The sequence below is a fragment of the Amblyomma americanum genome, chromosome 3 (assembly GCF_052857255.1).
Source record: "Amblyomma americanum isolate KBUSLIRL-KWMA chromosome 3, ASM5285725v1, whole genome shotgun sequence".
NCBI classification, from domain to species: domain Eukaryota; kingdom Metazoa; phylum Arthropoda; class Arachnida; order Ixodida; family Ixodidae; genus Amblyomma; species Amblyomma americanum.
In genome coordinates this window covers 224536035-224549431 of record NC_135499.1, presented here as the reverse complement: position 1 = coordinate 224549431, position 13397 = coordinate 224536035, and the positions used below count along the sequence as shown (strand labels likewise).

At 43.4% G+C, this 13397-nt stretch overlaps 1 protein-coding gene across 4 annotated transcripts in view; it reads left to right on the top strand.

Moving 5' to 3' along the window:
- Dp (transcription factor Dp) overlaps positions 1-13397 on the top strand; it is a 32045-nt gene that overhangs the window by 5482 nt on the left and 13166 nt on the right. For 3 of the 4 annotated variants that reach the window (XM_077660250.1, XM_077660254.1, XM_077660253.1), the window contains 3 exons: positions 5510-5584; positions 8455-8561; positions 10255-10815. In XM_077660250.1, the coding sequence (XP_077516376.1) occupies positions 5513-5584; positions 8455-8561; positions 10255-10815 (740 nt within the window). In that variant the 5' untranslated portion in view covers positions 5510-5512. The remainder of the gene's footprint in view (positions 1-5509; positions 5585-8454; positions 8562-10254; positions 10816-13397) is intronic. The other variant, XM_077660255.1, reaches the window with a different exon arrangement.

Here is a 13397-nt window from a genome sequence, read left to right as displayed (position 1 = left end):
ATGAGCAGGTAAAGGTTGTCGTGGCCATTTTGAAAGGTGCAAAAAAGCTTGCATTGCTGGCCAAGGCAGGCACAGCATGCAGGTGCTTGTGCACGTTTGACTTTGAAAAGATGAAAGTCATCCGGTGGCTGCAAGCCTTTCATAGTAGCCCAGTTTTTGTCTCCTGTGTCCTATATTGTTATCGGGCTCGGTGCAACCAGTGATGGGCTACCATGTTCTGCGTCAACGCTTCTCGGGCTAGAAAACATCTTTCTGCTGCTGAAAAAGAGGCTTGTGTAGCATAGTACACAGCACAGCCATAAATGAAACACTGAGCATGATTAAGGCATCTGTCGATGGCCACTATTCTGTGACGGCTTATATGTTATAAGTAAGGATTTTAATTTTCAGTTAGAGAAAAACAAAATCAAAAGTACACCGAAAAAGGTCAGTAACCCCTACATGCATGCATGCCGCAGCTGGCTGGCTGTCTAGTAGGGGTGACACTCAGTCAAAGGAGAGAGTTAATAAAATGTGGAAGCTAGCAGAGTGATGAGACAGTGTGCCATTGGATTAAGCAATGCAGTTTATTGCTAGGCTACCTCACACGACGCCTCTGCAGACTGGAAGGCTGTGCAAAATATAACTATGTGACACAATAAAGAACAAAATAGAATGAAACTAAAAACGGGAAAATACGTAATAAATCGTACTGTATAGGAGGCAGTGTTTTCCTTTCCTTTTTGACTAAGCAGTCAAAGTGGGAAATAATTTAACTTGCTAATTAGCTAGTCATTTGATAGAATTGTACGCTGTACCAATGGTGGCTGGGATTAATGAAATTGTTTTTGGTGGGGTCAGGGGCTTATTTCTGTACATCTCTCTCTCTCACACACGAGGCCCGTAGTTCCTTTGTTCTTGGGCTTTATTTATTTATTTATTTTTTTCAGAATCTAGGGAGTAAAAATCTGGCAATATTTTTCAAGCTTTAATTCGGGTGAAAATCGTTGTGGAGTTCGGGTTTCTTCGGGTTATTTTTTGCAGCACAAGACAGTTTACTATAACAGTTTGCTTTTCTGCTGGACATAAGATTTCCTATTTTTTTGTTCATTATTTCATAAACATGGAAATAACAGGTTCTACTAAAATATTGTTTACCAGTTAAACATTTTTTTTCTAATCTATTACAAATGTTTCGTTGCATACGTTACCAGTCCCCTATGAAGCCCTCCCATGGCTGGGCATGAGCACAGCCTGCCTTCATTTGCTGTATGAAAACGTTCCACACCACAGCAACGATTTTAAAGGGTTCCTGAAAACGGCGTTAGAGGTTGACTATAATACGCTTGTATTATGTAGAGTACAGGCTGCCAAGCGTGCATGTGACCTCAAAAGTGAGCCGATCATTTACAATATATTTTTAAAAATTCACACTTCCACGCCTAGCGGCAACCAGCGGTGCCAGGCTTTTGAATCTACACTCGACGCGTCATGCAGCACTCATTACGTCAGCAGTGTAAGGCTATCATTGGTTCGCTGTGCCAACTCTTTCTGATATCACGCGTTTACCATGGCTACTGCCGGAAGCTGTGAACGAGCTGTGGACGCTGTGGATGAGCCCTACTCACCTTAAACCGGACATAGAGTGCCTGAAAATACATGTCAAGCTGGACTGGTCATGAGCCAGAAATGAGAGCCAGTTTATAACGAGCCTGGCTCGTCCAAATAAACTAGTGAGTTGAGTACAATTCCACTAGATTCACCGCTTAGGCAGAAGAACCGACAACTGAGCTAGTTGGTGCATCTTTAAGCCGTGGTAAAAACAGCGCAGCGACGACAGACACAGAGAAGACAGAAGAAGATGGACAAGCGCTGACTAACAACTAAAGTTTATTGGAAAAAACACAGGTATTAATACACTCCTAAAACAACCAGGGAACACGCCCCTCTTAACATCCTTCTAATCGTGCGAATCTAGATACTTAATCTCACATTCGTGAAGAAGCACTGACGGTGTGCTGACGCATGCATCACCATTCGCGTGGATGCGATACGCCTCACACAGTTCCCTTGTCAATTTATCCCTGTGCCTGCAAACAACTTTTGTCTCATGGAAAAGAGGGTTGCACATTTTTTTGTCGGGGGAACCTGGGATATTATTCAGGGGGCAATCTCTAAAATGTAATGCAAGGTTGGACGATGGGGGGCCATTTAACGAGGTATGATGCTGACGAAGACGGGTGTTCACACATTTTCCCGTTTGGCCAATGTATTTCTTGCCACAGGAAAACTCAATGTCATACACTACGCTTTCAGCACATGACGAAAACTTCTTTTGGTGGTTTATTTTGCAGGCTCTACTCCCGGTTGGTTTCTGTTTTTTAGCCTTTGCTTTCCTATCTATTATGGCACAAATTTTTCCAAGCTTTTGCGGGGCTGAGAAGAGCACTTGAATTCCATATCTGGCGCCTACTCTTTTTAAGTTGTGTGACAAACGATGAAGATATGGTATAACCGTATGCCTCTTCATGCCTGACGGCTCTGATGGATGGCAGCTCTTGAAAGATTTTAGTTTCCTCAGCAATTTATTGCAAGCAAGCACGATTACCTCTTCCGGAAATCCTGCCGATTGTAATCTACCAACCTGCTGATTAAAACTATTCTTCATTCCATGCACACACGATTTTGAAAGTGCTGATCCTAAACATGCAACGGCTATACCACTTTTAACTAATTTAGAATGGGCTGAGCGATAACTAAGCAAGGGCTTCGCTGAGCGCTGTTGAAAAGACCAGCAGACATGATCAGGGTTCAGGACCAATCTTAAGTCTAAAAACTGTAGCTCGTTGTTCTCCGGGAGTTCAAAGGTGAACTTTAAACCTTCTCCACAACTAACAAAAACCCTTAGTATTTCTTCTACATGGCCCTTGAAATTTGTAGGCTCTACAAAAATTAAATAATCATCAACATACCTGAACACCTGTTTTACACAATCACTGAACTTAGAATTTATCGCCCTGTCAACGTGACACAGAAAAATATTACTTAACACCGGTGCTACTTTTGAACCTATGCATACCCCATCTTTCTGAGCAAACAGTTTTCCTTCCCACTCGACAGAAGTCGATTGCAGGTAAAAGGTCAGAAGTTCCAAAAACGACTCCACAGAAACACCACAATCCGAAATAAATCTCTCTTCGTCATTGTCATTAGTTATGGCTTTCTTAACACACTGCAGGCAGTTACTTGTTACCAATAGCACATACTAATTACAGTAGAAAAACTACGTTTTTTTTCTGCATTATTAGTTTGGGATCAGCTTCTCACTGACATTAAATTTTTGTCATCTTTGGGTATTTTTAAATGCAAACTAGTATCACCTTTAATGGCCTTACCATGATTTATTGATGTTACTGTATAATGCATATTTTTCGGTTTTCGTTTCCCTTTATTTCTGTTCATACTGATTTTTCTCTGTCCTCTTTTCGCTGAAAACTGTTGTTGGTATTTTAATGCTTATAATTACCAATAAAAGTTCCCAATGAACTCTTTGTGCTTTGGGGCCTCCTTCTGTATCTTTGTTGATGTACATCATTTATGACGAAATCTTATTTTTGTGAAAATCTTGTGCTTATCACACAGCAATGCTGCTTTAGAAAAAAACGTCGGAGTGAACAAGGGTGCCATCAATGAAAGAGTGGGAAAAAACATTATTTTTCATTGATGATCACCGAAACATCCTGTGTCAGCCCTCTTCTTGAAGGGTGTCTTGTTGAAAGACTGAAAGAAAAATATCTGGCAGTATAATGAGTATAGTGTACGACAGTCGTGTATGGGACATGTACAACCTCAGCATGAATAAACAGTTGGTAGTAGCGCTCGTGAACCTGTTTTTTGTGTTCCCTTACTCTGTCCGTCGTCCGTTTTTTTGCGCTTCCAAGTTTACAACAGTATGCATGTGGAGTGTGCCATTTAGGGAATTTCCAGAAGGTTTCTCAAGCTCAGGAATTGCGTTGCTCTCATGAAAGCTTGTATAATGTCATTAGATAGCACCATTTTTGTGAACCAATAAAGCAGCACATAAATTTTGTAAGCATAATTTTAAGATTCCCAAATCTAAGTGCTCAAATCAGTTTGCAACTGTTAGATTTCTGAGAACAAAAACTGCTGCCAAGATTGGTGTGCTAATTCCTAGTTGAAATGTGACAGCATTTATAGGCTTGTCACCACTCTGGCTTGCAGTGTGGCGAAACCAATGTTCAAGAGCTTGGCAAGTTATGTCCCATCAAGATGGCTGTTTTTGGTGTGCCATTCTGCAGTCAGAGCCGTGGCTGTTTTCAGGGGTTGCGAGGAAGCATGGAAGGGGTCATTTCGCTAGAGGTCTCGCTTGTGTTGTAGCTCTTGCATGTAACCCGATTTGCAAGTGATGTTTTGTGTTTTGCAGGAATGCACCGTGCTATGTCTCTTGCATTCAACCTTACTCCACTATCAGCCACTAAAAGAAAATGCACTTTTCCTGTGCCCAAACTCCGATGGGAAAATCATCTTACTCGCAGAACATGCTAGGCAGCTTACAATGTTTCATAACAACATTCATCAGCTCTCTTGTCGTGTAAACATTAAGCCATGCTGTCATAACTCTTTCCCATGATCTGTACCTCATTTTGTGATGTGTGATGGCATTAGGATGTGATAATTGATTAGGAGGACAAGTAAAATATTTGTGTGCAAGGTCTGTTTATGTTCACCATGCACACTTGGTGAAGACATCAAATGCTGGGAAGAAGAGAAAAAGGGCAGCCACCCATTTTAAAGAGCTGGAAGAAAAGCAATGACCGCTTAAGTCGCAGCCTAAAGCTGGACTTTTTCTGCCTTCAGGAAAAAATTGGCTTTTTCAAACAAGAAGAGCAAATCTGATTCTTGCAAGGTTGGCAGTTTCAGTAACTATTTTTTTTTGCGGTGAATGGATCATGTATTGGTTTGGGAATTTTGACTGAAATAATCAGAGAAAGCATGCAAAAGTCAAGGAACATCATCAGCTTGCTAGAAACCCTGGATAGTCAGGCTTATTTGGTTTTAGACGCAATGTTGTTAATGAGCAGAATGAAATAAAATACCCCCTTTGACGAAATCCTGTAGCTATGTTTTCAAATGAGGACATGGTGTTTACAACACTTATATTGAACTTTGTGCTGAAGTTGAGACTTTAGGAGAAATGAAGCGACAAGCACCACGAACTCTGTACAATTGCAGCTTTTTTAGAAGTGTTTAATGATTGAGGCGATTAAGGGCCTTTGAAGAGTCTGTGTGGATCCCTATGCATTAATGCACAAGGTCGAAAGAGTAATTTCTTTCAGAGTCAGCTCTGCCATTTTCATTGATCTGCCACAAAGTCACATTGAGACAAGCTCACAAGCCTAAATTTGTCACTGAATTAGGATGATTGCTGTAAACTATGTTGCAGGTTTTGAATAGTGCTTGTGTGTCCCATTTGATTCCTGGATAATAAAGTGCACCATTGCTTGTGCAGGACATGAGCAGCCAGCAGGTGATGGTGGTCGGTGGCAACCTGCAGATGGATCTGCTGCCCAAGGGGTCACCTGTGGTATGTGTCTTGCACAATTCCCAAGCACGGCACCAGATCAACCACACTGCCATTTTCTGCTGGCCAAACTGTCTGTGGCAGAAGGCGGGATGGCACCATATTGGCCCCAGCCTAGTCTAGTTGCACTCGAAATAATGCGTGAAAGGAAACAGTAAAAAAAAGGGGGGGGGGGGGTGCACAACTCAGTTTTTCTCTTGCTTATTAATTTCTTCATTCATTTCTCTTTCTTTCAAAAGCATGAACCAAATCAGCAAATTTGAAACTGTGTTGAAAAAAGCTTCTCTCATGTTGCTTCAGTTTTGGTTCAATCTACTGAACGAAGGCTGTGACGTGGAGTTGAACTTAAGCTCACGTGAGGCACGTAAAAACATGTAATATAACCAGCCTGCTTCAAGAGCTGGAATGACAACAAATGACATATCGCAGTTATGTTGTTTTTTTTTGTACATCACATGACCTAAAGGTCAACTACTAGTCACAGCCATTGTTCAATCGATAAAATCGAATCCGAAACAGTGCTAAGAAGAACTTCAATTATAAGTTATTTAACGGTCATAGGTGAATATTGCACAGTGATCCATGTCATTAATGTCTTAAAGCATCATTTGAAAGAAGGAAGCACGCAAGCAAAAATTTAGTGTCTATAGTCCTTTAATACTGTGGTTGAGGAGTAAGGGTGCCTGCAAGTGGTCTGGTACTTGTGAACACTGTTTCAGGCCATGGTAACTGCACTTCACTAGCCATAGCTGTGTGGTACATGTCAGTTGGTTTGTAGAGGTAACGTTATTGTTAGGGCAACAAACTATGCATGCTGTTCTTTTGAGGAATCCAGACTGCCATGCTGTGTTTCACTTTTAACAGCCACTAAGCTCCATACAATGTGGGAGGGGATTGGCTCTGCTCACACATACAGGACGTTGTAGTTTACTATGTGATTCTTACTTGCTATAGTAAAGTACAAGTTTACGACTTAAAAAAACAGCAGTTGTTAATACTGGGCCACGGTCTGCGGCGTATTGTATTACTCCACCACCCAGTCACAAAAGTAAACGAAATCGGCTTTTAAACGTTTGACTCTATTAAACAAGCCAGGTATCAGTATCCTAGAGCTCATAACTTTTTTTTTTCGGGATTGGCTTCTTCTTTAGGCAACAAGAGAAGTTTTAGCAATGGACTACTTTTTTGTCATGGAGGAATTCTGTGCGCCGGTCATGAATGTGCGCGGAGCTTCACTGCAGACTTGTTGAATCCGATTATAGTGCCTTGTTAGAGACTTCACTTTAGTAGAGTGTATGCAGACATATACAAAGGCATAGTGAACGCTATAAAATAGCGTCCTTCGTACTGCGCATGCGCCAAACGCTTTTTCAAATTGAGTCTTCATATACATTTGCATTATATACGCTGTTATTCGAATTTAGTGTACATGCATGTTTTAACACTAGTAAAAGTAGTGGTGTCAACTTGGCGGCGCCCCAGGTACCTGCTTCGTAGCGATTTTGTCAATGTTATTGGGTTTTTAGGCATATTCATTGCCTTTAAATAGTACATGTGACATTCGCGTTGCCTCCTCTTGCTGACAACGTACACAAATGAGAGAAGAACTTGCCCTATTTTCGATTCTCTGTGACGACTGCGCCGTTCTTAACCCAAACAACACACCGCCGAGTGTGGAATGCCTTGATTTGGATTCTTACACCAAGGTAGTCATAGCCTTGCCAAAAATAGCCGTTTCTGTGGTAGGCAGTAAGGGTCCAAATAAACGCTAGTGCACACCATAACGTTATTAAAAACTTTGCTTGGTTCAGTTCCCTGGCTCCCTGGCTAAAAAATTAGGCCCTGGCTCGACCGAGCAGTACTCGACTGAACTGGCTGTGGAAGTGGCTATCTACGCGATACGGCTTGGATAACCTTGGCTAGGTGCGAAAAATATGGCATAAAATATTTTCACATTTTAACACCAAATGACTCCACTGCGGCCTGTGCTATCGTTGTGGTCGGATTGGTGTACGGTAAACTAAAAGTGCTCATGCGATTTCTACTGTAACCTCCTGCTAAATGCTTGCGTATAACATATGTAAGTGCTCATATGCTATACTAAAAGTCTCTATTGATGCTTCCTGCAGGAGTAATGGTATGGATGTGGGCATGGCTCTGTTACAGCTTGAATGTCTTGACTTCTGCAAGCTTTGTTGCGGTTACTAGGAACAGCAGGTCTTTGCAAGAAAGGCTAGGTAACATAGCATCTCAGAACTGCAACTATGTGCTGACATATGACAGGGCTGGGTCTGGGGAATGCAGCATGCAGAGCAAAAACGCTGCAACAGTCAGCTGCCGTGGTGGTTTCTCCGCAGTCCATTAGTGCGAGGAGGCAAAACATTAAAAAATAATACAAAAGAGATTCCGGATAGTACCTTTGCCATTGCCATCGGTAGATCAAATGTGTTGTGAAGTTTCTTCTGTGCTAAGGACAATGCAAATGTGGACTGCACTAGAAAAGAAGCTGCACAGACTTTGCGCCAGGAAATGCTAATTGATAAAGGTGTGAATTAGACCACATTTATTTAAAACGTAACAACAGTGTTCTACTGTAATTATCTGTTTAATTATAAGGTGCTTAATGAGCAAGCCATGCCTAGAAATAAGTCCAACTGGTTCAGGGTGCCTAACAGCTGCTCCAAAGTGCTTCAGAGTTAGTTTTCAGTGCTCAAAAATTGCTTTAAATAATGGGTTGGCGGCAGCATAACTGAAATTTTCTGCTTTCGTTCGAAGCAGCTGTCATCCATGGGTTATGTGCATAGTAGTGACTCCATGGTGACTGGTGCATGGAAAGATGCGCACACTTCTTCATTGGCTGTGCTTCTGTGCAGATCCTGAGCCAGCGCTCGCTTATTAGCCGGCTGCCGGGAGCTCAAGCGCCTGAGGCCGCCCACTGGAATGCCAAGCGGGCCAGTGAGGACCCAGACTTTCCTGACCTGTGAGCAAACAATTCTGGGGATTAATGGTCAGCATATCCTGTGCAGTATTTGCCTCTCTTTGTGAGCGTTGTCCTAGGCAGAGTGTGAGGATGGCTTCCCGTACCATCTGCTAGCGAGCAGTGTGTACAGTATACACCGCTGGTGACAGTGCTTTGGCGGTTTTGGTGCACTGCCTCTGCTGTTTCCAACAAGCATCCGGACCTCTTACTACTAGGACCAGTAATTGCTCGTATTTATTTATGACAGTTCGGCTCCTTTGCTGCAAGGTGTTTGAAGTGCATTGATGACCTGGTCACTGCCTCTTGTGCATTCGAACCTCACCACAGCGAGCATGCAAAAACAAAAAAAGAGAAATATTACAAGCAACAGCTTGTAATATTTTGCACAGCCCCGACCAAAATACAAGCAATAGCTTGCACTTGGGTCGGGGCCATGCTTTTTTGGGACCATACGATAGCCACGGCTGGGCAGCTGCAGAGCAAGAATGCAATAAGATGCCTGCTTGCCATTTTGCATGTCACAGTGTCTTCTGAGCCACAGCGGCTGCTGCTGCACTATAAAAACTCTTGTGCCTGCAGGCTGTTTTTTGCACTACACTGCATGGGGCCACAAATTTTAACACACAAGTGCATTCTAGATCTCTGCCTCGCACTTTCTAAGTATGTGAAACGTGCCTGGATTTTATGTCCATCCATTGCTTTGTCACTGCACAGGTCTTTGCCATCTGTCAAGCTATACTGAAGGATGGCAGTTCAGCATTTGGCATAGGCTCGACATGTCACGGCAGTATGGTCAGTCACATGTTTAGTTGACGTCTGTGACTTGAGATGGATTTTTTATAGAAGGCACAAGTAATATTGATGGAGACGCTTTGTTAAGCACTAAACCTTCATATTTATCAACACATTACTGAAAGCTCCGCGAAACTGCACACAAACCAAACTCGTGCAGCAAAGACAGCCACATTAGGTTTACTGCTTCAGCTGTTGAATGTCTCTGCTTTACAAGCGGGAACTTAAAGTTCAGTGAAAAAAAAGGGCTTGAAAGGGTAAAGTAAAATTCATGACTAAAAAATTTCTTTCAAACAAAGTGATCCTTTATTGTGGTTTGTTCCTGATGCTGCCGCACAGGTTACGTCAGCTAGAAATGTCATTTTTGTGTGAAGAATGTTGTACAGTGTCTGAACATGTGAGGCACGGTGAGTGAAAGAAGTGCAGTTTCATTTATTTATTGATACTGCGATCTTTTACAAGACCTTGCAGTATTCACATAGAACATGGTGTTCAGCAAAGCTTCATGCATAATAATGTAAACTGTGCGGTTTTCCATTGGTAGGCTACAGCGGAAGGAAAACCTGAAATTGGTTTTTAATACAAGTTGGCACATTCTGCAGTGGCAAATGGTCGACTAGTCCTAGCAACGATACTCACCTCAACTAATTTGGTCTGAAAAGTCAAACTTTCAAGCTCTTTAGAGTGAAATATCACTTGTGGCTATTCGCACATTCACGTGAGGTGTGTGGTGGCCCTTCAACAAAGTCTGAATTCTTGAGTTCGGAAAAAATTGGTTAGTGGCTGTAAACTCTTTTCACTGTTTCATTTCCCTTCAAAACTAATGGAATGGCATGGCAGAAAAATGTTTCCCAGTTGTCTAACTTCTTCCCCCTCCCCTCCCCTTGATGCATTGTGGCAGCAGTAAGCGTCGCTGCAAAGGTGGCGGTGGCGGGGACAAGGGCAGCAAGGGCCTGCGCCACTTCTCTATGAAGGTGTGTGAGAAGGTGCAGCGAAAGGGGACCACCTCATACAATGAGGTAGCCGACGAGCTGGTGGCCGAGTTTGCTGCACCAGAGGTGGCTGGGCTGCGGGGCGCTGGTGCTGGGCCGGCTGACCAGGCCTATGACCAGAAGAACATCCGCCGCCGGGTGTACGATGCACTCAATGTGCTCATGGCCATGAACATCATCTCCAAGGAGAAGAAGGAGATCCGATGGCTGGGCCTACCCACAAACTCAGCCCAGGAGTGCCAGAGGCTGGAGCTGGAGAAGCAGCGGCGCCTGGAGCAGATCGCCGCCAAGCGCCAGCAGCTGTATGATTTGCTACTGCAGCAGATCGCCTACAAGAACCTTGTAGAGCGCAACAAGGCCCTGGAGCGCAACCGGCAGGCACCTGCACCAGCTTCCACCATCCCGCTTCCCTTCATCATCATCAACACCAACAAGCAGAACGTCATCGACTGCAGCATCTCCAGCGACAAGTGGGTTCCTCACATCAATTACCCTCGTAGTAAACTTCGGCCGATCAGTGTGGATGTTGATGCTATTTTGAAGCTGCAATTGTTTGTGGGGTGTCCAGGCATGTGTTGTATCAGCAAGAAGATGGCCTTCAGTATTCCTGCAAGGTCATTTGTATAACAGGGCAGGATGGATGATACAAGTGTTGTCTTGATATGATTTGTGGTATTTACCCGAATCTAACATGCCCTTGTTTTCACGATAATTGTACCTCGATATGGCATGAAATTACAGTCTGATGCAAAGCCGAAACCACGCAACGAATAGCACTGGCGTCATTGCCATCATAATATGTCATTTGCGCCTTTCTGCGCTGGCAGTTGGAATGGTTAAAATATAGTAGTATACTGTCATGTAAAAGTCAACCTTATTACAAAAATGACCATCCGAAAACGTGAGGCCGAGCCGTGGGTTGTACATGCTCTATGCCCCATTGCACGCTCCCACCAGAATGCATGCAGCTCCATGTGCAAAAAAAAATGATAAAGTTATATGCTAATTGGTTCTGTTAACAAAAATTCAAACTGCAAATATTGACCAGGCTCACCAGCTGTAGCAGTCGCTTTGTCAGGCGAGTAGTAGGAAGCGAGAGAAAAATTTCGGTTAGTGACTTCTGGTGACTTCCGGAACATTCGTTGCACCGTAATCCAAAACTACAGGGCCGTGTGCATTTCGGTTAGCCACTTACTAGGCGACTGGTCAGCTGGGCCACATGCGAGTGTGGAAGGTGAGCTGCGTTTCGCCATTGATCTACATTAGCCTCCAGTTGCTGGTCTTGTACTTGCGTTGTTACGCGTCTGTTGCTTTGAAATGCGCTCTCCGTAATGACAAGTGAATAAGAACAGTCAAAAGAGCAAGGAGGAGTAAAGTGGAGCTTTAGGCTTTGCACATTTTGTACAAAAGCCTTGGTAGCAGGTTGGAATTTCATAATTATTGGAGTTTTTTTCTGGAACACAGAAAATTTATTCTGCACTAGAGGGAGAGTTAGTGGTCACATACCCCATTTGTTAGCTGTCATTGTGTGGTAAGGCACAGTACTCACGTAAAGTGGCTGTCCTACAAGTAAGTGTTAATTTAATGCTTCTGAAAGGTTTGCTTACAGCATTTCTATAAGACACAGAGTTGTACAAAGCAGGCTACCCAACCTATCACTGGTGTGCTTTTGTGGACCAGTATTAACTCATGCTACCCACTGCACTTTTGAAGTATGTACTTAATTATTGTTGTTTTTGGCAAATATATGGGTTTGCTGTGGTGCTAGCATTCATTTGATGCTTCCAGGCTGGCCTCTTAAAGGTTACGTGCGTGCTTAGTGCAGCACAGTAAACAGAAATCTTTGAATCTGTGAAAGTTTTGCAAGGCTGGTGTTATGAGCCTGTCAGCTTAATGGCCATATGACGCTACTACATGAGCAGCTCCAGTGGTCATCGAGTGAAGTCTTTGAAGTCAGTGGAGCAGCACTGAACTCTATCCGAGTGGCGGTAGCATGTGTTCTCGGACGGGGAGTGCTCGCAACAATGCGCTGGGGAGAGCGGTATCATCACAGAAAGAAATGAAACTTCAAATAAGACAACCCATTTTGCAGGAAAAAAAGGCAGGCCGGGCTACAGAGCATTGCACCAAGCTTGGTACCATTGTTGCCAGCAACACAAAAACAACCAACACCTGCTTCCTCAAAACTGTGTGAATACTACACCTTATCCAAAGCGCTGAAATTTGTTTCCGTAGTAATTAATGATGCCATAACGAATAAATATTTTGATTTTTAACCTTTTCAGGGTAGCTTGTAGGCTGATTGCCTGCATGCGTACAAAATTATTGGCGGCAACGGTGGTGGCGTCTCAACACCTTGTTGTGAGATAATGGAATTTCTCAATGGCAGTCAAGTTTGCCATGTAGCAGTGGCACAACTCCTTCAAGTTCGATAGAGATTGAGAATCTTGAAGGCTGTCAGCTCAGTAGCCTTTGAAAGTGGCCATGTGACAGGGGTATTGCATTTCTTGGTATGTGCAAAATGCATTGTTAAAGGAATAATGACTAAAAATGTGAAAGTATCGAGAAAGTGCCACATTTTATTTTGTAAGTTATGATTACCCAAGTATGCAGTCATCATTCTGGTTATTCTTAACGGATGGCTGTATTTTTTATGTTTCGTGAGCGGCCGTTGGGTCGCACTCAGCATGCTTCTGGCTATGAGCTGGCGAACATAATGCTAAGCCTGCCCTCAGCAACACTGTAGCCAGGCTGGCTGGCGGTGTGCAGTTGAGAATTCCACATCTTGTGCCATGCTTATCAGCATTTACGCTAAACCTTCCACAAATATGCGGGGACTAAGATCTAACAACGCTTTACGTGCAGTATCATACCTGGAAACCAGGTAAAAATGCGTTTTCTGCGATTCAGGCAAAGTGTCGCAAGCTCGCTCATGCTCAGAATGAGACAGCACTCATTCCTCCGGCAGGCGCAAAAGGGTGCTACTGGTACCGTCTCTTGAAAGGCCACTTTTTTGGTTTGACATCGCTGCAGACGGTGGGAACTTCGGTTT